General features: G+C 41.8%; 1 protein-coding gene across 6 annotated transcripts in view; it reads right to left on the reverse strand.

Annotated features, from left to right (window-relative positions):
• The window catches only part of PTPRG (protein tyrosine phosphatase receptor type G), a 718755-nt gene that overhangs the window by 127548 nt on the left and 565593 nt on the right, over window positions 1-25614 (reverse strand). For all 6 annotated transcript variants that reach the window (XM_082344647.1, XM_082344649.1, XM_082344646.1 and 3 more), the window contains exons 7-8: window positions 23779-23936; window positions 11689-11881 (exon numbers count right to left, since the gene is read on the reverse strand). In XM_082344647.1, coding sequence (XP_082200773.1) covers window positions 11689-11881; window positions 23779-23936 — 351 coding nt within the window. The remainder of the gene's footprint in view (window positions 1-11688; window positions 11882-23778; window positions 23937-25614) is intronic.

The raw sequence follows: 25614 nt of genomic DNA on the forward strand, positions 1-25614 counted from the left end.
ATGAATTTGGTAAAGTTGCAGGATACAAAATTAATGCACAGAAATCTCTTGCATTCCTATACACTAATGATGAAAAATCTGAACGAGAAATTAAGGAAACACTCTCATTTACCACTGCAACAAAGAGAATAAAATACCTAGGAATAAACCTACTAGGGAGATAAAAGACCTGTATGCAGAAAACTATAAGACACTGATGAAAGAAATTAAAGATGATACCAACAGATGGAGAGATATACCACGTTCTTGGATTGGAAGAATCAACATTGTGAAAATGACTATACTACCCAAAGCAATCTACAGATTCAATGCAATCCCTATCAAATTACCAATGGCATTTTTTACAGAACTAGAACAAAAAATCTTAAAATTTGTATGGAGACACAAAAGACCCCGAATAGCCAAAGCAGTCTTGAGGGAAAAAAACGGAGCTGGAGGAATCAGACTCCCTGGCTTTAGACTATACTACAAAGCTACAGTAATCAAGACAGTATGGTATTGGCACAAAAACAGAAACATAGATCAATGGAACAAGATAGAAAGCCCAGAGATAAACCCACGCACCTATGGTCAACTAATCTGTGACAAAGGAGGCAAGGATATACAATGGAGAAAAGACAGTCTCTTCAATAAGTGTTGCTAGGAAAACTGGACAGCTACATGTAAAAGAATGAAATTAGAACATTCCCTAACACCATACACAAAAATAACCTCAAAATGGATTAAAGACCTAAATGTAAGACTGGACACTATAAAACTCTTAGAGGAAAACATAGGAAGAACACTCTTTGACATCAATCACAGCAAGATCTTTTTTGATCTACCTCCTAGAGTAATGGAAATAAAAACAAAAATAAACACATGGGACCTAATGAAACTTAAAAGCTTTTGCACAGCAAAGGAAACCATAAACAAGACGAAAAGACAACCCTCAGAATGGGAGAAAATATTTGCAAATGAATCAACAGACAAAGGATTAATCTCCAAAATAAATAAACAGCTCATACAACCCAATCCAAAAATGGGCAGAAGACCTACATAGACATTTCTCCAAAGAAGACATACAGATGGCCAAGAAGCACATGAAAAGCTGCTCAACATCACTAATTATTAGAAAAGTGCAAATTAAAACTACAATGAGGTATCACCTCACACCAGTTAGAATGGGCATCATCAGAAAATCTACAAACAACAAATGCTGGAGAGGGTGTGGAGAAAAGGGAACCCTCTTGCACTGTTGGTGGGAATGTAAATTGATACAGCCACTATGGAGAACAGTATGGAGGTTCCTTAAAAAACGAAAAATAGAATTACCATATGATCCAGCAATCCCACTACTGGGCATATACCCAGAGAAAACCATAATTCAAAAAGACACATGCACCCCAATGTTCATTGCAGCACTAGTTACAATACCCAGGTCATGGAAGCAACCTAAATGCCCATCGACAGACGAATGGATGAAGAAGATGTGGTACATATATAAAATGGAATATTACTCAGCCATAAAAAGGAACGAAATTGGGTCATTTGTTGAGATGTGGATGGATCTAGAGACTGTCATACAGACTGAAGTAAGTAAGAAAGAGAAAAACAAATATTGTATATTAACGCATATATGTGGAACCTAGAAAAATGGTACAGATGAACCGGTTTTCAGAGCAGAAATTGAGACACAGATGTAGAGAACAAACATATGGACACCAAGGAGGGAAAGCGGCAGGGGGTGGTGGTGGTGGTGTGATGAATTGGGACACTGGGATTGACATGTATACACTGATGTGTATAAAACTGATGACTAATAAGAACCTGCTGTATAAGAAAAAAAAAGTGATTAAATGTAAAAAAAAAAAAAAAAAAAAGAGATCAACTAGTGACCCACACTGATGGGTTTAGCCAGGCTTTTATTTAAATTCTTGATTCTAGATGACTGTGACTCAATAGGCCAAGATGCCCACCTCATTTGTTTCAATTTGGTCCTTAAAATAATTTTTGTCTTAGAATTAGGTATCACTTAGGGACCCGCTATATTTAAAAGGAGCGTTCTCCTTTTAATGTCTCCCAACATTCACCTTACTAGCTTTGAATTTCTGATTCTTCCTTGGCACCTGCCTCTCTTACTTGTTCTGGTTCAGGGAGGCCATTGGATGAGCTCCATTGTTTAATTGCCAACCTTGTTCCAACCCCCAGGTGTGGCACCTGGATCATTTGGTAAGGATGGCCCTCTCTGGCATGGTTCCAGGATCTTCCACACCTGGGGACTGGCCTCAGGCAGCGCCTCCGAGGCTTGGTCAAGAGGACCCAAGAGATCAGGGAGCCTGCCCCTTAAATTGGAGAGACCAGGCTGCGAACAAGCAGCGCCCCTAGTGGGCCCCAGTGGGAAATCAGCTGTGCAGCACTTGGGAGGGACGGAGCAACCCTGGCCTCCTGGCCACCCCAGGCACACGGATCCTCATGCTCCGAGGAACTGGGCTTCTAGCTGGCTGGTGAAAACCAACAGTTTGAGATGCTGAGTACACTCCTCACGGAGAAGGCTCCTCTCTTCCCGGAAGCCTTTGCATGGAAACCAGAGGGCTCTGTGCACTTGACAGATGCTACCTGTTAGCACTTAGTGTCAGATGTACAGACGGCACCTTGTCTACACAGGCAGAGATGTGACATGGGACAGCCCAGACACTCATTTCGGTCCAAGCCAGTGCTTTGGAATCACAAAACCAGTCCAGAGAGGGCCCAGGAGAGAAGCCAGCAACTGTGATGACCCCTGGCTGTGCTTAGAAGAGAAAAAGATGACCCCAGAGGCCTCATCATGGTCTCCCCCTCTGTGCCTTTACACATGGTCTCAAGGACTGGGGAGGTGACAACATTGCTTACACCCGAGAAAGCCAAGGGTTCGGCCCATGTTCCTTGAACCTTAAGGAAAACCACCTCAACCAGCCTGTGTTTGTTTACAGAAGAATCAGTGGGAAGAACGGAGAAGATAAATTGTCTGCCTCTCAGCCACCGTGACTCCCGTGACTCCGAGGAGAAGGAGATGCACGCAAGCATCTCGGAGTCTCCTGCTCCATGGGCTGTGAACACTCGTTGGCGACAGAAAGGGGAAGTGTGTCCCTCTGGGAGGAGGGATGCTGGTGGCCTTTATTAATCTCCAGACTGCAGTTCATAAGCACCACGGTGCTCACACAAACAAACCCAATGTCAGGGAAGATCTTCCTGGAGAGAAGAGAAAAGCTGAAGCCGTAGGAGGGTGCCTAAGTCGGCCCTGAAGATCAAACTCTCCAGGCCTACCTGCCTGGAGACAGAGGATTAAGTAATGAGGTGATATTTATAAAGGGTGAAAACAATAGGCGGGCCCTGGCATCTGTTAGCGATATCAGCTCAACGGCTCCCAAGCCATAACGTGGTTCTGCCTGGGAGCCTCCTGACACCAGCGCTTGCCTCCTTCAGTGCTTCCCTTTCTCTGCTTTTAGGAGTGGTGGAGCGGTTGGGAAACGTGGCTGTTCCTTGGGACAGAGAGGAAAGCCCTCTCTCCGTGGTGTTTTGATACCAACACTTCCATCCAAGTGGCTTATGGTCAAATGGATTTGGAAGATGGCTTCCCAAATCCTAGGAGCTCTCTGATTTCAGGTCCTGGGAGTGGTGTGGAATCCTGCTCCAAATGCCTGCTTACATTCCTCCCATTAGAGCACCTAGCCTGGGCTAGATCGTAAACGCCTCAACTGTGCCAACTCTTGGAGCAAGAATTTTTTCACTCCTGGCCACCTGGCATGTGTGGGTTAGCTTTATCCATCCATCCATCCATCCAACCATCCATCCATCATCATTCCCTCCAGTCCAATATTTACTAAGGCGCCAACAGTGAGCATTGTACCCTCTCTCTAACAAAAAAAGAAAAAAAAAAAAACAGTTTTACCCTTTATGAGCTTATAAGGTAGTGGGAGAGCTAGGTATTAGGAAAAAAAATACATAAATGAATGTAAAATTCCAACGCTGAGAATGCTACAAAAGAAAGGTACTGGGTGCCCCGACAGTGTCTGGGCCAAGGCAGCCAGGAAACTTCATGGGGAAGGGCCACTGAGTTGAGCCTTGAAGGCTGACAAGGGATGGATAATGCACAGAGGTGAGGCCAGGGCCTTCCAGGGAAGAGGCTGCTGGAACTGCAGTGCGGCTGGTGGACCGAGGTGCAGGATGCGAAGAAAAGTGAAGTGCAAGGCGGGGCTGGGGAGGGGGCAGGACGTGTGGACCACGCTATGGGCCGTGGGATTCACTGGAAAGGTTTTAACTACTTCAGGCAATCTGGCTTCGCATTTCTACCAGGAAGAGAATGTGGTCCCCTTGTTTTGAAATGTGTTCTCCAGTGATCATGTCACATGTAATAGGTTGTCCTGAAAGCCAATGCTGACCTACAGACAAGGAAGTACAATTATTTGCAGAGTACTTTCTGTGTCCCAGGCTCTGTGCTATTTGTTCTCTATACTGTCTCACTTAGAAGTCCACAAGCCAAGGAAGGGGATGTGATTATTAGCTCCATTTTACAGAAAGGAAACTGAGGCTTAGATATTAACTAGAGCACAGATGTGCAGAAGTAAATGATTGGCGTGGAATTTGAGTCCAGCTTTGCTTGACTCCAAAGTCTAGATTCTTACCCATTGCCCTTATATTGTCTCCCCGTTCATTCATTTAATGAACAATGACTGTATACCTACTATATTTTAGGTACTGTGTTAGGTCCTGTTGATTCAAGGATGCACAATATCCTTAGCCTAGGAGGCCCCAACATCTACATCAAGTGGGTGCACTGACCCTCCCAGGGACTAACCCTGTGATCAAGACCTCAGTAACCTCTGCCCCGAGGACCCAAGACAACCTGCCAAAAGCAAGCCAAGCAGATAAAGACAGAGACCAGTGATTCCCTTCAGGAAGATAAAACTTGATCTTTAGGAAGAGTACCCGATTGCCTCAAGGACTTTTAAAGTGCCTTCATTCACAGAAAGATAATAATAAAACTGTGTGGGGACTTCCCTAGTGGCACAGTGGTTAAGAACCCGCCTGCCAATGCAGGGGACACGGGTTCGAGCCCTGGTCCGGGAAGATCCCACATGCCGCGGAGCAACTAAGCCCGTGTGCCACAACTACTAAGCCTGCGAGCCACAACTACTGAGCCCACGTGCCACAACTACTGAAGCCTGCATGCCTAGAGCCTGTGCTCCACAACAAGAGAATCCACTGCAGCGAGAAGCCAGTGCACCGCAACAAAGAGTAGCCCCCGCTCAATGCAACTAGAGAAAGCCCACGCACAGCAACGAAGACCCAATGCAGCCAATAAATAAATAAATAAATAAATAATAATAAAACTGTGTTGCTCAAGCCACCTGATGCCATTTAAAACAGAGACCACCTCTTGTGGATTCATATGGAAGCTGGCAGTCCCTTGGAAAATAGAAAGAATGCTGTGTTTGGACAGAAGAGGATCTCAGTTCACGTCTCAGCTCTACCATTTCCTGGCTGAGAGGCTCTGGATGACCGACCACCTGTTCTCTCTGAATCTCAGACCCCTCATCTGTCAAAGAGAAACGGTAACACTGCATTTCTCTCCTTGCTCACCCCCACCCATCCTCCATCCAAACTGTTAGTAAATCTCAGAGGCTCTGTTACAAAATCCATCCCCAACGGATCACTTCTACATCCACCAGGATCACCCTCATCCAACCACTGTCGTCCTGCCAGGAATACTTCCATCAGCCTCCTGCGGGTCTTACAGATTCCACTCCAGGTCCTCTGCAAACATTCTTCACATAACAGTCAGAGTGATGGGTCTAAAAACCTGTTCAGATGGTTCCATAGCCCTGCTTAGACTCCTCCAAAGGCCACTGGCATAAGAACACAGTCTTAACGCCTTACCAAGAAAGGTCTTTTGAGACTTCACTCTTGCGGGTTCCCATGCCTCAGGGCTTTGCAAAAGGACCTTTCCCTCTCAGAAGTTTGCAGGGCTGGCTCCTTATCCAGACCAACCCACCCTCTCCAGGGAAGCTCTCTTCCCCTTGGCCTCACTATGTTCTGCCACTCTTAGCAAACCACCTGATTTGATCTGCAGAATACCGAAGAGCTTTATCACCGACCTCTTTATTTCTTTCTTCCCCCTAAAACTTAAGCTCCATAAGAGACTCTTCTCCCTTGTTCAGTTTTATTTCTAGTGCCTAAAACTTGTTCATAGTAGATGCTCAACAAATATTTGACAAATGGAAAGTGCATCCTGGCAGAGGTTGTTCTGAGGATTAAATAAACCATCTATGAACGGAAAAGGCTAGCATAGCACCTGGCCCATGAAAACCCCTATGTAGCCTTTTTAAGCATAGGTGTACCAGGCACAGCTCCCAGAGAAAGCTCTTCAATGTAGATGAAGATGCCTGACACGGGAAAAGAAACTCACTGGCTAGAAAACATGAGCCCAAAGTAGTTAATGCTATGTTAAATGTCTATGAAATATCAACTTTATGTCAACCAATCAAAGGCAACTTACACCAACTCTCTATTTACATAAAATTAGTCATCATGGGATATCTGAGCCTGTAAAAATGTTTGATAGAACATGGCATGACCTTTAAAAGTATGAGCACCCAGGATGTTGGAGAGTCTTACAAAAAAACAGCCCTACTATTTGCTTTCTTTCTTAATCACTCCCAAGGTTAAAAATTAATAGCTAGTAATAGTTATTTTTAAAAGAAGGGGGTCAGAAACACTCCATGGTGGCTGCATTAAAAATGTGCTTTCCTTAGCACTTTTCTGTGTTGAAAGTTACTAAAAGTACCAAGATAACTTTTTGGAAGAGTTTCTGGGAGGGCAGCTGCCTATAAAGGAATTAAATGTTCCATATCAGAGTTTCTTTCATTAAGATAAAGTAATTCAAGCTCATTAATGTGGTGAGTGAAAATGATTAAACTGAAAATAGAACAACATTAATATTTTCTCCCAAAATAGCAGAAAACCATGATTTCAATGTCAAACTCCTTTTAAAAGCCATCGTGGATTTACTTCTTTGTTTGCTAATTTTGGTGGAAAATGTGGTGCTCTTTCTCGATGTGTTCTGATTTAAAATAGGCTAGTTATTTAGGCATTCTCACACACTGGTACATGTCCTTAAAAACTGCTTTTAACCAAGACAGGAAGCAATCTTTAGCACTGAAAATGCAGCCAACAAAGAGATCCCTCCATCAGCAAAAACAAAAACCATTCTCAAAAACCACGGCGTTGGCTTAGGAGACTGGAGGGGACAAAGGCCACCCACTGTCCTCTTCATTTCCTTTGCTTTTATTACATTATACAGTGTCACTTTAATTAAGCCATCAAATCAAATTATCAGATCAAGTGGTTTTGATTCCACTGTGGTTTGCACAGGTTTTGTTAAATTAATAAACCATATGTTTCATGTTGTTGGAAGTTATTTTTCTCTGTTCACTGTTCCAAAAGTCTTCACAATAGACAGTATTCAGCACTTAATCACCGAAATGCTCCTCCATGTGCCCGGGATGTGTTGCAGAATAACTAAAATGACAGCCCATTAAATCCAGAAGTCTGTATAAGTTATTTACCGACAAAGGGCAGAGTGGTGAACTGGATGTTCCTCGAACAATCCACCAAGCCTAAATACCGTTTCCATTAACTGGAAACTAAAGCTTTACATTTTTTACGGATGACATCCATTATAAATCTTTCTTGGCAACAATACAATATTAAGATGACTTTTCCCCCTTTCTTTTGGTGTCGTACGTGGCGATGCATCTCGTGCTTGGGCCTGAATGGCTTGACTCAGTTTTCTCTCTTCTAGTACGTCTGATCATCCTGACAGAAGGGCAGGATGGGGGCACATCAACTCAACCATCCCCTGCAGCGCTGCTCAGTGAACACTGGTCAGTGGTCACGGCCAGGGAACAAGGGAAGTGGGGCCCAGTCTACAGAGGCTCCACTTACACTTCTGGAGTGGAAGATGAAGAGGTCTTAAGGTGGACTGGTCAGTGAATGGTTACCAAGTTAATAAACCTCTACTTGGTCCTAGGATCTTGTAGTGCCATGGAAAAGCAGAACCAACCAATGGACACTTTCACAGTCACGGCCGCTGTGAAAATACCTTCAAACAAGCCTAAGATTGGGTTCCACCATCTTAGTTTGAGCCATTCCCTAGAGCAGGGGTCAGTACACTATGGTCCCCAGGCTAAATCTGGACTGCCACCTATTTTTACAAATAAAGTTTTATTAGAAGACATTTTCTACACCTACTTATTTATATATTGTCTATGGCTGCCTTCATGCTACAGTGGCAGAGCTGAGTAGTTGCAACAAGAGATCACATGGCCCAATACCTGGTCCTTAACCAAAAAAGCTTCCTGATGCCTGCCCTATGTAATTAATTAATTTTTCTTTCTTCTGCGACAATAGCCCAATAAATGCACAGCTCTATGCTCAACATCATAGCTCTCTTAGGCACCAAAAGGTTCCAATAATGATCAGATAAAGAATGCCAGTCAGACAGGGTTTGTTCTTTTTGAATCACCTGAAGATTACAGAATACCACCCTTCCTTTTCTAATATCTTCTTTTGCAGAAGCCTGGAGAAGAGAAAGGGACTCCTCCTTTATACTGGCTCTTTTCTACTCAGATCTCGAAGGTCAATAATCTAAGCACACCAGGCTGCCTGATGATTGCCAGCATCTGTGGCTGGCTTTCAGCCTTCGGTGCCATGGAGAGGAGCATTTGGTCATATGGACCATGGTTCTATGAAATTTAAAACAAATAGGAACATCATTTAAAAACAAATAGGGACATCATTAGTCATTAGGGAAGTGCAAATCAAAACTACAGAGAGATACTATTTCATACCTAGTAGGATGGCTAAAATAAAAAAGATGTGTAACAAGTGTTGGCGAGGATGTGGAGAAATCAGAACCCTCCAAAAATGCCGATGGGAATGTACACTGGTACAGCTGCTTTGGGAAAAGTCTGGCAGTTCTTAAAAAATGTAAACAAAGAGTTGCCCTATGACTCAGCAATTCTACTCCTAGGTTTATATCCACAAGAAATGAAAACACATGTCCACACAAAAATGTGAACACGAACGTTCATAGCAGAAATATTCGTAAGAGCCAGAAATTGGAATCTATCAACTGATGAATGGACAAGCAAAATGCGGTCTATCCATACAATGATATCTTATTTGGCCATAAAATGGAATGAAATTCAATACATGCTTAAATATGGATGAACCTTGAAAATATGATGCTAAGTGAAAGAAGCCAGAGACAAAAAGCCATATATTGTACAATTCCATTTATATGAAATCTCCAGAATAGGCAAATCCATAGAGACAGAAAGTACGTTAGTGGTTGCCTAGAGCTGGGAAAGAAGGAGCGACAGGAGAAAAAGGAGTGACTGCTAATGAGTATGGAATTTCTTTTGGGGGGTGACAAAAATGTTCTGAAGTAGATAGTAGTGATGAGTACACACTTTTGTGAACATAAAAAACCACTGAAGTGTACACTCTAAAAGAATGGACTTTATGGTATGTGAATTAAATCTCAATAAAGTTGTTATTGAAAAAAACAGAGATACTATTTAGCAACAAAAAGAAATGAGCTACTGATACATGCTACAACATGTATAAATCTTAAAATCCTAATGTCAAGTGGAAGATAAAAGCAAATCAGAGGTGGCCTGGAATTGAGGTTAGGAGAAAGAATTGATGGCAGATGGGCATGAAGGAGCTTGCTGGGGTGATGAAAGTGCTCTAAAAGTGGATGCGGTGATGGCTGCACAGCTATAAATTTATTAAAAATTGTTAAATTGTACATTCACAACAGCTGAACTTTATGGTATGTAAATTAGGCCTTTAAAAATGTTAAAAAAAATAGAAAACTTTCTTACACTGCTGGCAGAAGTGTAAAGTGGTACATATAGTCATGTTGGGAAACTGTTCGGCAGTATCTAACCAGATCTGAAAATATGTGTGTCCTCTAGGCTGTAGTCATTTTACTGCTGGGTGCATACCCAACAGAGATATGTCCACATGCTCATAAAAAGCCGTGTTCAAGAACTTTCATAATTACCAAAACATGGAAATAATCCATATATTCATGTATATTGAAATGGATAAATAAATTCAGGTGCAGTCATACAATGAAATTCAACCATAAGAAAGAACAAACTACAACTGCGTGTAATAGCATAGATAACTCTCCAAGCCAGTGTAAAGCAAAAGAAGCAAGACACAAAAGAGGACTTACTGACTGATTCCATTTATATGAAATTGACCAGGAGGCAAGGCTAATTCATGGTCACAGTTACCCCTGGGAAAGGATAGTGTCTAGGAGTGGAGAAAAGGAAGTGCTTCTGGGAAGCAAATGATATCAGTTTCTTGATCTGGGTGTTTGTTACTCAAGTGTATTCAGTTTGTGAAAATTAATCAAGTTGTGTGCATATTACGTGTGCACTTTTCTGTATGTTACACTCCAATAGTAGGTTTAAAAAAGAAAGAGGAGTGCATCTACATCTCTCTCTGTGTCTAGAAAGATCACAAAACATTTTAGTATTCACCCATCTTAAGAGTCAGCAATGGACACACCACGATCATCGTAACCTTGTAAAATGAAGAACTGATTCTCTCTATCTAAGGATGGGTCCATGGCTCTGCTCAAATTCAGAGAAAGCCCATTCAGTGGAAGATCCTTGCCACTCTGACAACTTAATGCAATGGAAACCAGTATCCTCTCCAACTTCCTTAGGTAAGAAGGGCTATGCATCCTCTCTGCACAACTGATATATCATATGTTCAGCCCATTTATTAGGAAAGAACTTTGTAATTGTCGTAACATCAGCAATTCTGAGCTACCAGATATTATACTTACTCGTGATATAAATTCCTCATCTGGGACTTCCCTGGTGGCGCAGTGGTTAAGAATCCACCTGCCAATGCGGGGGACACGGATTCGATCCCTGGTCTGGGAAGATCCCACATGCCGCGGAGCAACTAAGCCCGTGCGCCACAACTACTGAAGCTCGCGCACCTAGAGCATGTGAGCCACAACTACTGAGCCCACGTGCTACAACTACCGAAGCCCGTGAGCCACAACAAGAGAAGCCACCGCAATGAGAAGCCCGCGCGCTGCAACAAAGAGTAGCCCCCGTTCGCCACAGCAACAAAGACCCAATGCAGCCAAAACTAAAATAAATTAAATAAAAAAAAAAAGAGGCCATGTGATGTCTGGTGGGGGTGGAGAGCTGGAGGGAGACTTCTTGGCTGGTATGGAAGTTAGTAAGAAAGCTGCAGATTGGGGTGTTGGGAGCAAGTCTGAGGTCCTGATGTCTGAGCTCAGAGACAAACACCTGATTGCGGCAGGGAAACAGTTAAAAAGTAAGACACCAAAAAGCTTTAAGACATCAACTAGTTAGGGTTGATGCTACACAGTTAAATTACAGAGAGAAGGACTAATATGTTACTAGTGAAAAGGGCAATTCTGAAAGTATCTAACTGAAGTTATTCCCACAAATGCTTCTATTTATCAACCAGACAAGTCACTTTTAGCACAGAAACATGCTTTTAACGGCATGTTCCAATTCTTGGCTGGTTCTGAACACCTTTTCATTTAAAGTAATTTATGATAAGGAATCTTCCCCTGGGCAAGGGCACTTAATCCAAATGTACCTTTAGAGGCTTCTGTCCCCAGTGGGTTTTCTAAGAAGTCTGTCATGTCGTGGTTCCAGGCATCACGGACGGCAGACTTGGACACCACCCTGTCGTTCAGGTCCTGCTGTGGCCGAAAGTTATTTCTCAGATACTCCACTGACTTGACGTGGTCTTGCTGCTCCGTGGTGAAGATGGAATAAAAAGCCTCGAGCTGAACAGACAACCAGAGAAAAGGAGAAAAAAGAACATCGGTTAGAAAGCTATGGGGTCCAAAGCCAATAGGGGTGACAAGAACACAGGATGGCAGGAAGTGCCCGACAAAGCTGTGTGGGACAAACCCAGCAGGACCCAGGCTTCCTGCTGGAATCACTGCCAATGGGCCTATCTGGCTGCGGTTTCTGTCCTGCCAACTAACCAGGAAAACACTTCATTTGAGGGTGTATAGAACTTTCGCAGTTTGTGTCTCAGACAAGAGGCGCAGTCTTTCTGCAGCAGCCTCACCGCCCCTCCTGCCCCCAGCAAGATCTTCAGTATTACAGGCAGCAGCAGAGAGTTATAGTGAAACTGGCAGGTTCTAGAGCCAGACTTCTTGGGTGGGAATTCTGACTCCATGGCTCAAGCACTCTGTGACGCTGAGAAAGTTGCTTAACTTCTCTGAGCCTCAATTCTTCCTCAATAAAATGGTGAGAATTCGAGCAGCGTCGACCCGATAGGGTTTGGGTCAGCATTAAATGAGATCATCCATGTACAGTGTTTAAAACAGTTCCTGAAGTATAAGAGCTCAGTAAATATTTGCGATTTAATTCTTACTAAGCATCTTCCTACACACTAGGGATCCAGTTCAGCAGTTGCTGTCACAAAGTTGCCAAACCCATGGTGTGCAGGTTAAACTGCCCAAGTTCAACATTTACCAGATGGGTAATCAGAGCCAAAGTATTCAAGCTTTCTGTAACTCAAGTTTCCTCATCTGTAAAACAGATACAATACTAGTACTGCCTATCTTAAGGTTGTTGAAAAGATTAAAATCTATGTGGCAGCCAGTAAGCCCTTAGTAAAGATTAGCTGCTATCATCATCATTATTATTAGGAAACATTTCCCATAAGACTACTGTCCAAACTTTTATGGAAAAGCAAAGAAAAAAACAATCAGCACTCCAGGATCATATTTTTATTATCAAAAAGGATTCTTTGCAGCCTTCAACATTCTGCTTACTGGGCGGGGGGGGGGGGGGGGGGAAGGGTCATTCTATTATATAAGAGGAATAGAGCAGGGGCTGAGTGACAGCAATTTGTTCTCAATGGACCACAAAGTTATTCTTGTCACCAAAGAAATGGAGTGTAACGTAAAATGCCCAGCCACCAAAAATACCAACTCCTTGAGCTGGGGGAAGAAAATGAAATAAAGAAGAGAGAAACTGAACTTTTTCTGGCCCATCTGGCTCCTTGAATGCCAAATCAGAAGGCTTTCTGCAGGAGAGAATTACAAGGTGGGGTGGTGTTAGAAAAACACTTCCCAAGCAGGCGTGGAGTGACTGCCCTAAACTTCCGGCATCAGGAGGTGGCTAATGCCAACGGATAAGATAACAAGAGGATTAGGACCTGGATTTCTGGATGGGGGGTCTTGAAGCCTGGAACTAACCTCAGTGTTTCTCAAACAGCCTCAGAGAATGACACAGAGAATGACCTGCTTCCAGTCTGACACACCCTCTCTTTGCATGAGAAGGCAATGAATTTACATAGTCAAGAAAAATCATTTCAGTCTATGAATTCACTTATCATTCCACCTCCCCTCCAATTCTCCTGCACAGGGAAAGTGATAATAAACCATGAAGCCTTTTCTGCTTTTTCATCAAGGTAATAGAAGCAGGGTGGCCTCTCAAGCAGCCTGAAAGCAAAAGTAGCCCGTTATTCCCCTATTATTCTAATTTTCTACAATTCATGTAACTTCTCTTCTAACAACTCACATCGTTGCTATTTAGAATTCGCCTTGCTTCCCATTCTTCCTTCTGATGTTCCCTGTTTATAATGAAGGGAGAAAGGCAATAAAAGCAGAAGAACTAAGAAAACTGGGCTGTTTACTCTGTCCAAAAGTGACCCACTCAGACGAAAATAATTGGAGGTGCTAAAAGGAAAAATCAACTCAACCTAGCAAGGTGTACTCACTGGATAGGACTATCAAAATCAGAACTGAATGCTTCTAAAAATGAGAGAAGATTTCAAGACTTCCTCAGAGAAAATAACTTCTTAAAATTACATGAAAGGGATTAACAAAGACCCTCTGGAGACAGTCTAGGGAAAGACCAACCAAAATGATTAAAGGGATGGAGGGTAAATCCTGTGTGGAAAGGTTAAAGGAAGTGGAATTGTTTATTAGTGTGAAGAAAAGGCGAGTAAGGAGTAATTTGATTAAAGGCCCTTGTATGTGAAAGATGCTGACCAGCTCTTCTCCATGTCCAAAGAAGGCCAAATAAGAGGAAACTGGTTAAAATTAAAGCCTTAGAGACGTGAGTTAAATAGAGGGAGGAATTCCTTAACTTTCAGGGTGATTTTTTTTTAGAAAAATGGACTGGGCTGCCACACATAGCAAGTAACACCAGAAATTTTTCTGGAAGAGACTAGCCATCTGTCCTGAAATACTTTCATCTCTGAGACACCAGGAAAGGATGACCTGGGAGACCCTCAGCAATGTGACTCGAAGGTTTGTTTATTCTCTCAAATACTTGCTTCTTTCACAGCTAGCATTTAGTTCTCCTAAAAAGTTTATTTCTGATGCCTCAGGAAAGAATTAGTCATATAAATGTAAAAAGAGGTAGGTTCTGAATTTAACACAAAAATGCTTTCGCTTAAATTGCTCTTACAGCTTAATGACATGCTATGGCTGAAAAGCTCGTCCACATCCTTGTCATTAACTTAACTTGCCCGAAGATTTCAAAGGAAGTATACGATGGTTCTGAGAGAGAACTGATGACCTGGGCGATATTATACTGTCCCCTGGATCATAGCTTCCGTTGACAGTCTCATAAAAGAGGAAAAAGGAGGGCAAGCTTAGTAGACTCATCAAACGTCCTTCGGTAGGTTGGCAGCGTTTACTAAAACTCTGTCATTCTTCTGAATTGAATGAAAATTGCCAGTGGCCTCTCCTGTTCGTAACTGGCATGCTTGGCCATTGAGTGGAAACTTCCATGATCCCCGGATTGGCAAGGGGAACCTATACTTTTCACTTTGGCAGGTGATCAGCAATCATCTGGGCCAGAGGCTGTCCCTTGGTCCTTAACCCTTGCCTCGAGACCCAAACTCACCAAAGGTGAACCTGGCCACCACCCGGACCTCCACTTTGCTGGATTCCGTGGGATGCCACTTACAGAGCAGATGACAATAGGAAGGTGCCTCTGACAGCGGTGCCACATGGCAGCCCCGTGTAACGCTGGAGTCAAAGAACAAACTTCAAAGCTGTGTCTCTCTGGCCTCTGACGCGGCCACACTTTTGGTGTGTAATCTCTTTGACTCTTCTAGATCTACTTAACATCCACACAGTGAACCTTTAAAAATGTACCTGAGATCACAGCACACACCTCTGTTTAATACCTTTCAACAGCCTCCCATTCTTACCGTGGAGTCCTAATGTTCTGGCCTGTGCCTAATTCTCCAAATGCAAAACGCTTCCACTCACTACCTGGGTTACAAACTCTGTTTTTAAACTCTACTTGCTAAATGTGCGACCTCAGTCAAAGTATTTAATGTTTCTGTGCTTTGGTTTTCTTACATGTATAATGGAGCTCACATCGTTACCTACCTCACGTGGTTTTGGTTACTACTATTGACTGAGCTACTACAGATCAAGTGTTTGGAATAATTCCTGACGCACCAAAGGTGCCCAATAAGTATTACTGTCATTACTGTTATTATTATTATTTTATGAGGAATGTGGTAACTATGATTGCATGCTAAGCTTACAACAATAAGAAGCTCTGAGGCTTCGCCTTCCTTTTCTTCTTTATAATATATATGTATATTTACAATGTACGATATACATATATAATGTATCTATGTATCTGTATAATGCATATTGCACGTTACAGTGTCTATTTATCAAACCCATTATGGGCCAGGTACAAGCACTTCATAAACATTGTTTTGGTTTCTAACTTGTTCTCAGCTCAAAATAATAACATTAAAGTAACATTGTTAATAATAATATTATTATAGCACTAACACTACCAACTAATATTCACTGAGCATTGATTATGCACAAGGCAAGGTGCCAAGAACGTTATATGCTTTCTCTTACTTAATCCTCATAGAAATCCGGTAACGCTGGTGCCATTATTCTTATTCTTATTGACTGACAAGGAACTTGGGCTGAGGGACATTAAGTCACTTGCCCAAGATCACACAGGAACTGAGAGGTGAAGTGAGGATTAGAAGCCCGGGTCTGTGTGACTCTGTTTTGCATGCTTGCAGTCACTTCACACCACATGTGTAACAGGCCCTCAGCATTATTCACTGAAAGAGCAACACTGCAGCAGAAAAACTGAATCTGATGATAGTAGAAGTCCCTAAACAATTCCTTTTAGCTGACCTCCAAAATCCCTAGCGTGCAGGACACCCATTACTGCCATTTCCCTACTGGCGATATAAACTTGTTTGCATTTTTCCGCACTCTGGAAAGAAACAGCCTATGGCCCAACACAGGAAGAACTAGGAACCATGAACAAGATGGCAGGTGCGAGGAAAAAATGGAATCCACCTCCCAAAACCGGCACTTTTCTTCATCTTATTCTTTTCCAGAGGCAGGTAATAAACACACTTGGATTTATCTTTACTTTAATATAACTAATGAAGTCTTTATCATTTAGTGAAAATTAATGAAAGTTTTTATTTCTATAATATTTAATTGGCTTTTTAACTTTTGAAGTGAACATGTAAAACATTTCTTTCTTTTATCCCTGCTTGGGGAGCTGTAATTGCATTTTAACTGGTGCTGTTTCAAGAACAGTTTTAACCTTGAATTGCAAATGTGTTGGCTGGAAGTGTATATAAATCATTTCAACTTAGTTTTTATTGTAAAAATATTACAGAGAATAATTAGTTTTTAATCTGTCAGTTCGAATCAAAGGAAAGTTGAAATCTATTCATGCCGTTTGTGTGTAGCAAGAGCTCTGGTCCATAAGATGTGGGGAGGGGACCATCATGGCTGAAGGGGGCCATGAGAAAATATCAAAAGTAATATAATTATGAACCCTTAAAAGGCTGATGTGCACAATATTTGATAGGATGGATATAGAATGGCAATTAAAGAAAACCACAGTCCATTATAAGAATAATAATAAACTCCAGGGTAAACATTAGGGACTGTAAAGTCACACCTAAGGTCATGGACATGAGTTTCGTCATACATTTGAGATGTGACGGGTCAGGCCTTGTTTGGTTGCCTCATTAGTAAACAAGCTAATAATGAGGGAATATTAAATTCCCAATAGCCTGGAGCATCCAAAGTTTTATTTATTGAACCATGGCTGGAAAAATAAAATCTGAGACTAGCTAGCTAACTACAGGCCATGCCCTTCCCCTGTAGCTACAGACAGATTTGCATGAAGGCAATTAAAGAAAGGCCTTCTACAGAAAGAAGAGGATTTAACCATAATTAACAATGAAAGCTACCTGTTATGGATTAATAATGGCATCTTCACCCACCATTTAAAAAAACTGCCTTTATTCAAATCACTGCACGTTATGTAGTGTTGGAATAGAAACTTTCTCAATTAAGTGATTCGTTAGTTGTTAAGGCCTTGGGATAAATGTGAGAAATGTGGCCAGCCCTACATGGTGAAACGATAATATTTTGGATACACGAGGTTAAATAAAACATATTATTAAAATTAATTTCACCTGTTTCTCTTTACATGCTTTAATGTGGCTACCAGAAAATTTAAAACGATGGATGTGGCTTGCTTAGTTGCTACTGGACAGTGCTGCCCTAGTGGCTTCAGCAACAACAACAAAAAGCAACAACAAAGAAACCCACCTGGTATCTCCTGAACACTTCCTGTGGTGCCAGGCACTAGTCTAAGCGTTCTACGCACATTCCATCATTTACTCTCTATAATGACTCCATAAAGTAGGTATTGTTATCATTTCCATTTTATAGATGAAAGCTGAGACATAGAGTAGCAGAGTAGTTGACTAATCTGGATGAAGAAGGTAGCCAAGAATGGAACAATTTGGCTCCATATGGAACCTAGTCTTAATCCAAAAGAGTTGCTCTACTCTTTATGACAGAGACAACAATGGTTTAAAAAAAAGTCATACACCTTAAAGATCCCACACAAAATATATTAGAACTAATACATGAATTCAGCAAAGTACTAGGATACAAGATTAATATACAGAAATCTGTGGCATTTCTTTACACTAACAATGAAACACCAGAAAGAGAAAGAAAAAAGAATCTCTTTTAAAACTGCATCAAAATAACATAAAATACTTAGGAATAAACCTAACCAAGGAGGTGAAAGACCTATATGCTGAGAACTATAAGACACTGAGAAAGGAAAGTGAAGATGATCCAAAGAAATGAAAAGATATCCCATGCTCTTGGATTGGAAGAAGTAATGTTGTTAAAATGGCCATATTACCCAAAGCAATCTACAGATTTAATGTGATCCCTATCAAATTATCCATGACATTTTTCATAGAACAAGAACAAATAATCCTAAAATTTACATGGAACTACACAAGAATATGAATTGCCAAAGCAATCCTGAGGAAAAAGAGCAAAGCTGGAGGCATAACCCTCCCAGATCTCAGACAATATTACAATGCTACAGTAATCAAAACAGTGTGGTATTGGCACAAAAACAGATGTATGGATCAATGGAACAGAATAGAGAGCCCAGAAATAAACCCACACGCCTATGGTCAATTAATCTACAACCAAGGCAGCAAAAATATACAATGGGGAAAAGACAGTCTCTTTTGCAAGTGGTGTTGGGAAAGCTGGTCAGCTGCATGTAAATCAATGAAGTTAAAACACACCCTCACACCATACACAAAAATAAACTCAAAATGGTTTAAAGACCTAAATATAAGACATGACACCATAAAACTCTTGGAAGGGAAAACAGGCAAAGCATTTTCAGACATAAATTATAGCAATGTTTTCTTAGATCAGTTTCCCAAGGCAAAAGCAATAAAAGCAAAAATAAACAAATGGAACCAAATCAAACTAAAAAGTTTTTGCACAGCAAAGGAAGCCATCAACAAAACAAAAAGACAACCTACGGAATGGCAGAAAATATTTGCAATTGATGCACCTGACAACGGGTTAATTTCCAAAATATACAAACAGCTCATACAACTCAATATCAAAAAAACAAACAACCCAATCAAAAAATGGGCAGAAGACCTAAACAGACATTTCTCCAATGAAGATATACAGATAGCCAACAGGCACATGAAAAGATGCTCAACATCGCTAATTATTAGAGAAATGAAAATTAAAACCACAATGAGGTATCACCTCACACTGGTCAGAATGGCTATCATCAAAAAGTCTACAAACAACAAATGCTGGAGAGGGTGTGGAGAAAAGGGAACCCTTCTACACTGTTGGTGGGAATGTAAATCAGTGCAGCAGCTATGAAAAAGAGTATGGAGGTTCCTTAAAAAACTAAAAATAGAGCTACTATATGACCCAGCAATCCCAGTCCTGGGCATATATCTAGAAAAGACAAAAACTGTAATTTGAAAAGATACATGCACCCCAATGTTCAAAGTAGCACTATTTACAATAGCCAAGACTTGGAAGCAAACCAAATGCCCATCAATAGACGACTGGTTTAAGAATATGTGCCACACACATACACACACACACACATGCACACACATATACACAATGAATTACTCAGCCATAAAAAGGAATGAAATATTGCCATTTGCAACAACATGGAAGGACCTAGAGATTATCATACTAAGTGAAGTAAGTCAGATAGAAAAAGACAATTATTATATGATGTGACTTATATGTGGAATCTAAAAAATAATACAGATGAATATATATACAAAGCAGAAACAGACTCACAGATGTAGAAAACAAACATACGGTTGCCAAAGAGGAAAGAGAGGTGGGGGAAGGATAAATTAGGAGCATGGGATTAACATATACAAACTACTATACATAAAATAGATAAGCAACAAGGATTTACTGTATAGCACAGAGAACAATATTCAGTATCTTATAATAACCTACAATGGAAAATAATCTGAAAAAAAATAAATATAACTGAATCACTTTGCTGTACACCAGAAACGAACACAATATTGTAAATCAACTATAAACTTCAATAAAAAAAGTCATGCAAATAAGGCAAACAAACTAGCCTTTCTGACATTTATTTCCTTTTTGATAGCGCCTCCAAGAGGCACTTAAATAAAACTCATGCTAGGGAAAATTATAGGCAGTGTCATATTTAAAACTACGGAAGCCAACAGTCCTGGAAAGGGAAGGCTGGGATAGTGTCCAATGGCCAAAGTGCTACCATCTGAGAGCCACTGTTCTAGAATAAAACACATCCAAGTACACCGGACTAAAAATGATCATGTTCCCTGACTGATCATGAATGCAAGGCAGGCAACCGTCTCAATGTGCTAGCCCTGCTCCTTTGACCTCCTACAGCCGGACTGGGTGTGCCGCCATTTTGTCTGGGTGACAAAATCATGGCATGAGTCTTGCCTGACATTTATGGTCAATGTTTTATTGGAGCCACACAAGCAATGCTGTCTGCTGACCAACCAAGCCAATGGAATAGTGTGATTCCATTAGCAACACCGTATTCAGATCTAGATCATCACAGAAGCCGGAGTCAGTGCTCGCTAGCTGCGGGGCTGGTTTGAATGCCCAAGGAGGCCCACAAAATACGGAAAATACAGAGTTGCTCATATTTACTCAGGAAGACTTTAAAGAAATCCACATCATACTGGTCAACAGTTTGTGCTCAGCACTGTATTTCAGGGTGAACCTGCTCTCCTTTTCACTGCTGACAGGTACCCACACTGTGTAAGAGAAGAGAAGAACCTCTGGAGAAAAAGAAGGATGAAGGACTAGGAAAGTTTTCTTTCTGACAGAAGCAGACATGGAATCATGTCTACTTGGCTTCTCTGAATTGGTTGTTTGTCCTTCTGAAATGAACATTCTGTGTTAACTTCAGAAAGCATGTTGGCAGGATCAGGGTGGGAAGGTCTGAACCCATAATACTCGAGTGGCTGATGCTTTCCTGTCTGAGGACTGACACACCTGTGACCTCCACTCAGCTCACCAGCAAGGAACCGGTTTGGCCACATGAAAATGAGCTGTTTTGTCCCTTTGGGAGACAGAAAAGGGTACACGAAGCTGTGCCTGATACCAGTAAAGTATTATCTAAGATGGTTTAGAGTAAAGAAACTGGGGAGCCACTATGATTACTTTATTTCTTCACTATTTTCTTGAAACAATAGTACCTACAGAGAGGTCATATGTTGGAAGTCGCGGAGAAAAACTCTTCCATTATTTCTCTCTCTGAGTGCATGGGTGGCAGAGTAGAAGCATAAAAAGATGTTAACAAAGCACTTTCGAAGATACCCAGTTCCCAAATGTCAAAATGCCTCTAACTGACAAATACTTGACAAGACATCCAAGCCTAAAAATCTGCCTTTTGTTTAGGCCCACTAAACTGCAATAAAACCCAGTATGTGTTAATGGTTCTCTTCCCTCCCCCAGCCCCGACTAAACAATTACCTCTCTATGCCTCCCCTTCAGAGGGCCTCCTAAAAAAAAAAAAAAGCCAAACTTGAATTTTTTAACCTCATTATCTCAAGCCTTTATATCTTTGAGGACAAAAGCATTCATCTTAATCGACAAAAAGGATCCGTTTTCAAAGTCCTGCCCCTGCCCCCCTCCCCAACCTTGAGGATATAAATATTTGGGCTGCAATTTTCTCTTATTTTAATAAAACACGGCTGGCTTCACCATTAGGAAGCAAACTTGTTTCATATTTCTTTATCTCCTTCAGGCCAGCAGATCCTGTTCCGCAGCCACATTGCTAGTCCTTTTTTCATCACGATGGAATTAAAAGGAAAAAAAGCTCAAGGTAAAATGTCTGCCAGCTGCAGGGAGGCCAAATGAATCTGTTTCCCCTGGTCCCACACTACCTGCCTTTGTTGGTGGGCTCTCTCTCCTGCACAGAGCTCCTTCTAGATAACCTGCCCCCAGAGCGGCAACACCAATGTGTCAGGATATGATCAGCACCTCTGCTGATTTATTAAAAAATGGACAAATGACCCAAGGCCAGCCAGTGTGCTGTTGGCTAATGTCTATTCGGATCTATCTTCCTGAACACTTGACTCCAGACCCAGACTACTGTCAGTTGGTAGCTGGCCCTTGAGTTGAAAGGTTAACTGGTACTAGAGTAACCATATTGGGTTCCAATCCCCTCCAAAGAAAACCACACTCAAAGAGAGAAGGAGAGAGAAGGAACCAGAAGTTTGCAAAAGTACAGAATCGCAAAGCCGTGGTAGAAACTTCAAGATGTGAGAGCGGCCCCTAAAAGGCAGAAAGTAAAGTTTGTGCCTCACTTACTAGGTACAGTCCTGGTCATGATGACTTCATCTCAGGATGACCCTACTATGGTTTCTTTCAAATATTCCCCCTACTGAAGCTACTTTAAGTGGGTTTCTGTTTCTGACACCCCAAACAGCCCTGGCCAGGACATCATCCAATCCTATTTCCCCCACTCCCTTTTCCATATTCTCTGCCCTTGTTAGGAAAGTGTTTGGACTATTCCCCAAGCCAGCCAGGTTCATAATCTTGTTGCCTGTGTCCTCTTCAGTTATATCACTGACATTTATCACATAATATCAAAACTTCCATTTTCCCTCTACATCAGCCTTACCCCTAGCTGTCCAATGCTGGGGAGGCATTTCCATGGATGGCTCTGATAGGAATGTTCCATTTTTTAGACAGTCCGGGTCAATGGCTCAAATCCACTTCCTTACAAATCCTACCTGTTGTTCTTGGCTCTGTTTTCTGAAATTATGGAGGAGAAATCTACTCTACTTCTACCTCCGTGCAGACTGCATTTTTGATGACTGACTTATCCTCTCTATTTCCCCTTCCATCTATGATTCCTCATGAGGTGATTTCAAAGTCCTTCATCCCCTGGTGGATCCTCTTCCTCTGACATTGCCCCCAACCTCATCCCCATTTCACCAAATTCTTTCCCACAGTTACGTGCTCAGCCTAAACCCACCTCCCTATGACATCTGCCAGGCCACACTCAGAGAGAAGTAGCTCCATGTAGGGGTCGGCAGCATGGGTTTGGAATAACACAAACCCGGGCTTGGTTTCTGGCTTCAACCTTCACTGACCATGAATCTTTGGGCATGTTACGCAACCTGTCCCTGCCACGATGTTCTTATGTGTCCCGTCTTTGTGCAACATACCCAATTCTCAATGCTGTTTTGCAACTAAGTTGATGAGATGTAAGATGCTTATCACACAGAAAGAGCTCAATCAATGGTATTTTTTCTTTCATTTCTTCAGGTATACAAATTTCTCTTTTCTGAACTTAGGGGAGGTTTAGCAGCTCCAAGCGTGATCTTTGGGATCAGACACCATGGCTGGGTAATGGTTGTGTGACCTTGGGCAAGTCACTACACTCCTGCTGTCTCTCCTCTATAACACGGGGGTACAAATAGCACCTACCTCACAGGACTGTTGTTCATGAAGATTAAGTGAGTTAACACATATAAAGAGGTGAAAAGAGTTCCTGGCACAGAGTCATCACAGAGGGTAGCTACTATCTCCTCAAGACTGAATACTTACAAGATACCTGATTTCATGCCTGCAGTTCTCCTCAGCTAGTTTATTTGTGGCTCAGCAACCATGTTTTATATTTTACAATTCTTGGGTGCAAAAACATGTTTCTTGGAAAAAATGAAAAGAATCAATGAGAAGCAAAGGATGCCAAAAAAAAAAAAAAAAAATCCTTACCCTGATATAGTCTAGCAATGTTAGATAGTTAAGTCAACTCAAAACAAGTAAAAACAGAAGCCCTTTGGGGGCCAAATAGCTACCTGATGATAAGAGATGGGGACAGGCGTCCGGAAGACTATCCACTCCACAATTTCGCTACACGGTGGGGTAGTCAAAGAACCTGTGTACCGGTAATAGCTGCCCAGGGATGCAGGCAGGAGGTCCCGGAGGACGAAAGGATCCAGAAAGGTCTCCTTCTCTGTTTGGGGGAAGAGGGAAAAGAAAAGCACAGTGGTGAGTCGTTCTATGCTGCAGACACACAGTCAAAACCCTCGGCATGCGGGTGCCACATCACAAGTCTTGTGTTTATTTACATCCCGAGAAGCACGAGCATTTGGTGGTGGGAAAGCCACGGAAAACAAAGCAACATTCCCCAGGGTGTGTGCTCTGAGACATCGTACTGCACTGCATGTCATGAAAAATGGGTCCCATGGTAAACAACACTGGGCGACACTTCAGGCCCTCCCTCTTCCCCCAGGAAATAGACAAAACACTAGCATAGTCAAGTCACTAAATCCTGCAGAAAAGAAATAGACTTGGTTTTGTTTAACTTGCCCCTTTCCAATATATATATATTTTTTAGTTTTCATAATATGTTTTATTTAATCCTTTTTTTTTTTCTTTTTGGCCGTGCCACATGGCATGTGGGATCTTAGTTCCCCCACCAGGGATCGAACCCACGCCCCCTGCATTGGAAGCATGGAGTCCTAACCGATGGACCACCAGAGAAGTCCCCATTATATTTTAAATATTATTTCAACATGTAATCAAAATTAAAATCATTAATGAGATATTTTATATATTAATATATATTCCGTACTAAGTCTTTTTTAATGTTGATTTTAATTTTAATTAAAAAAATTTTTTTATTGAAATATAGTTGATTAACAATGTTCTGTTAGTTTTAGGTGTACAGCAAAGTGATTCAGTTATACCGCATCTTGTTTCGTCACAGACCCCTTCTCCGTCTAATCCTTATGAGCTAATAATCAGGCGGACAAACTTTGGGACTCCCATGAGAGATTCAGTAGGAAAAGAAAACTGTAAGCCAATGGTAAAGTGCAATTCCAAAGCTGGTTACGTTTCATTATGATTTCACCCAAGGCTTATTCAGATCAAGGCACAGCCCTGAACTTGTAAAATGATGGCCCTGAAAATAGGCTTCTTTTTACAAAAGTGGGGTGGTCTTTCCTTAAGTAGAAGAAATGACATTTAAGCTGGGACCCAACAATGATATCTCACAATAACTCTACAAGGAAAACAAGGTAGAGAAGAGGTTAGTTCCTACATAGCAAAGCTGGGATATGAACCCATGCACCTTGACACCAGAGCTTGCACAATTCTGACTCAGGCTGAAGAAGCTAAAGTAAACTAGGTGAATATTGAACTGTGGGGGCAAAAGAGGAAAAGAAGAGCATTTCAAGCTGTGAGAACAGTATGTGCAAAGGTCCTGAGGCAGGAATCAGCAGTGCAACAGAGTTTAGGCACTATATTATAACACTTTCAAACAGACCCAGTAGATCATCCAGCTTCTTTCACAAATCAGAGAGGGTTTTAGTCTCTACCTGGGTCTTCAAATGTCTAGCCCTGCATTTAAGTCTGGAATGCCCACCTCAATCCTGTTGGGGATGTAATAAGGCTATTACAGTCCTGCTAATGGCTTGCCTTATCTCCTCGATGGCCTCCTCCATGCGCCCCTGGACATTTCTCAGGGACCTCAAGGCTCCAGGTTACTTCATGGACACTCCTGTGACTTCCAGGAATATTATTCCCAGCCTCACACCTCCTCCCCCCTTTTCCTTCATACAGAACAAGCAGTATACGTATTTGGGCAAATGTGTATCCTTAGACGTAAAAGGTCTATGTAACTGGGTGTT

Source organism: Balaenoptera borealis (assembly GCF_965194805.1).
Source record: "Balaenoptera borealis genome assembly, chromosome: 12".
NCBI classification, from domain to species: domain Eukaryota; kingdom Metazoa; phylum Chordata; class Mammalia; order Artiodactyla; family Balaenopteridae; genus Balaenoptera; species Balaenoptera borealis.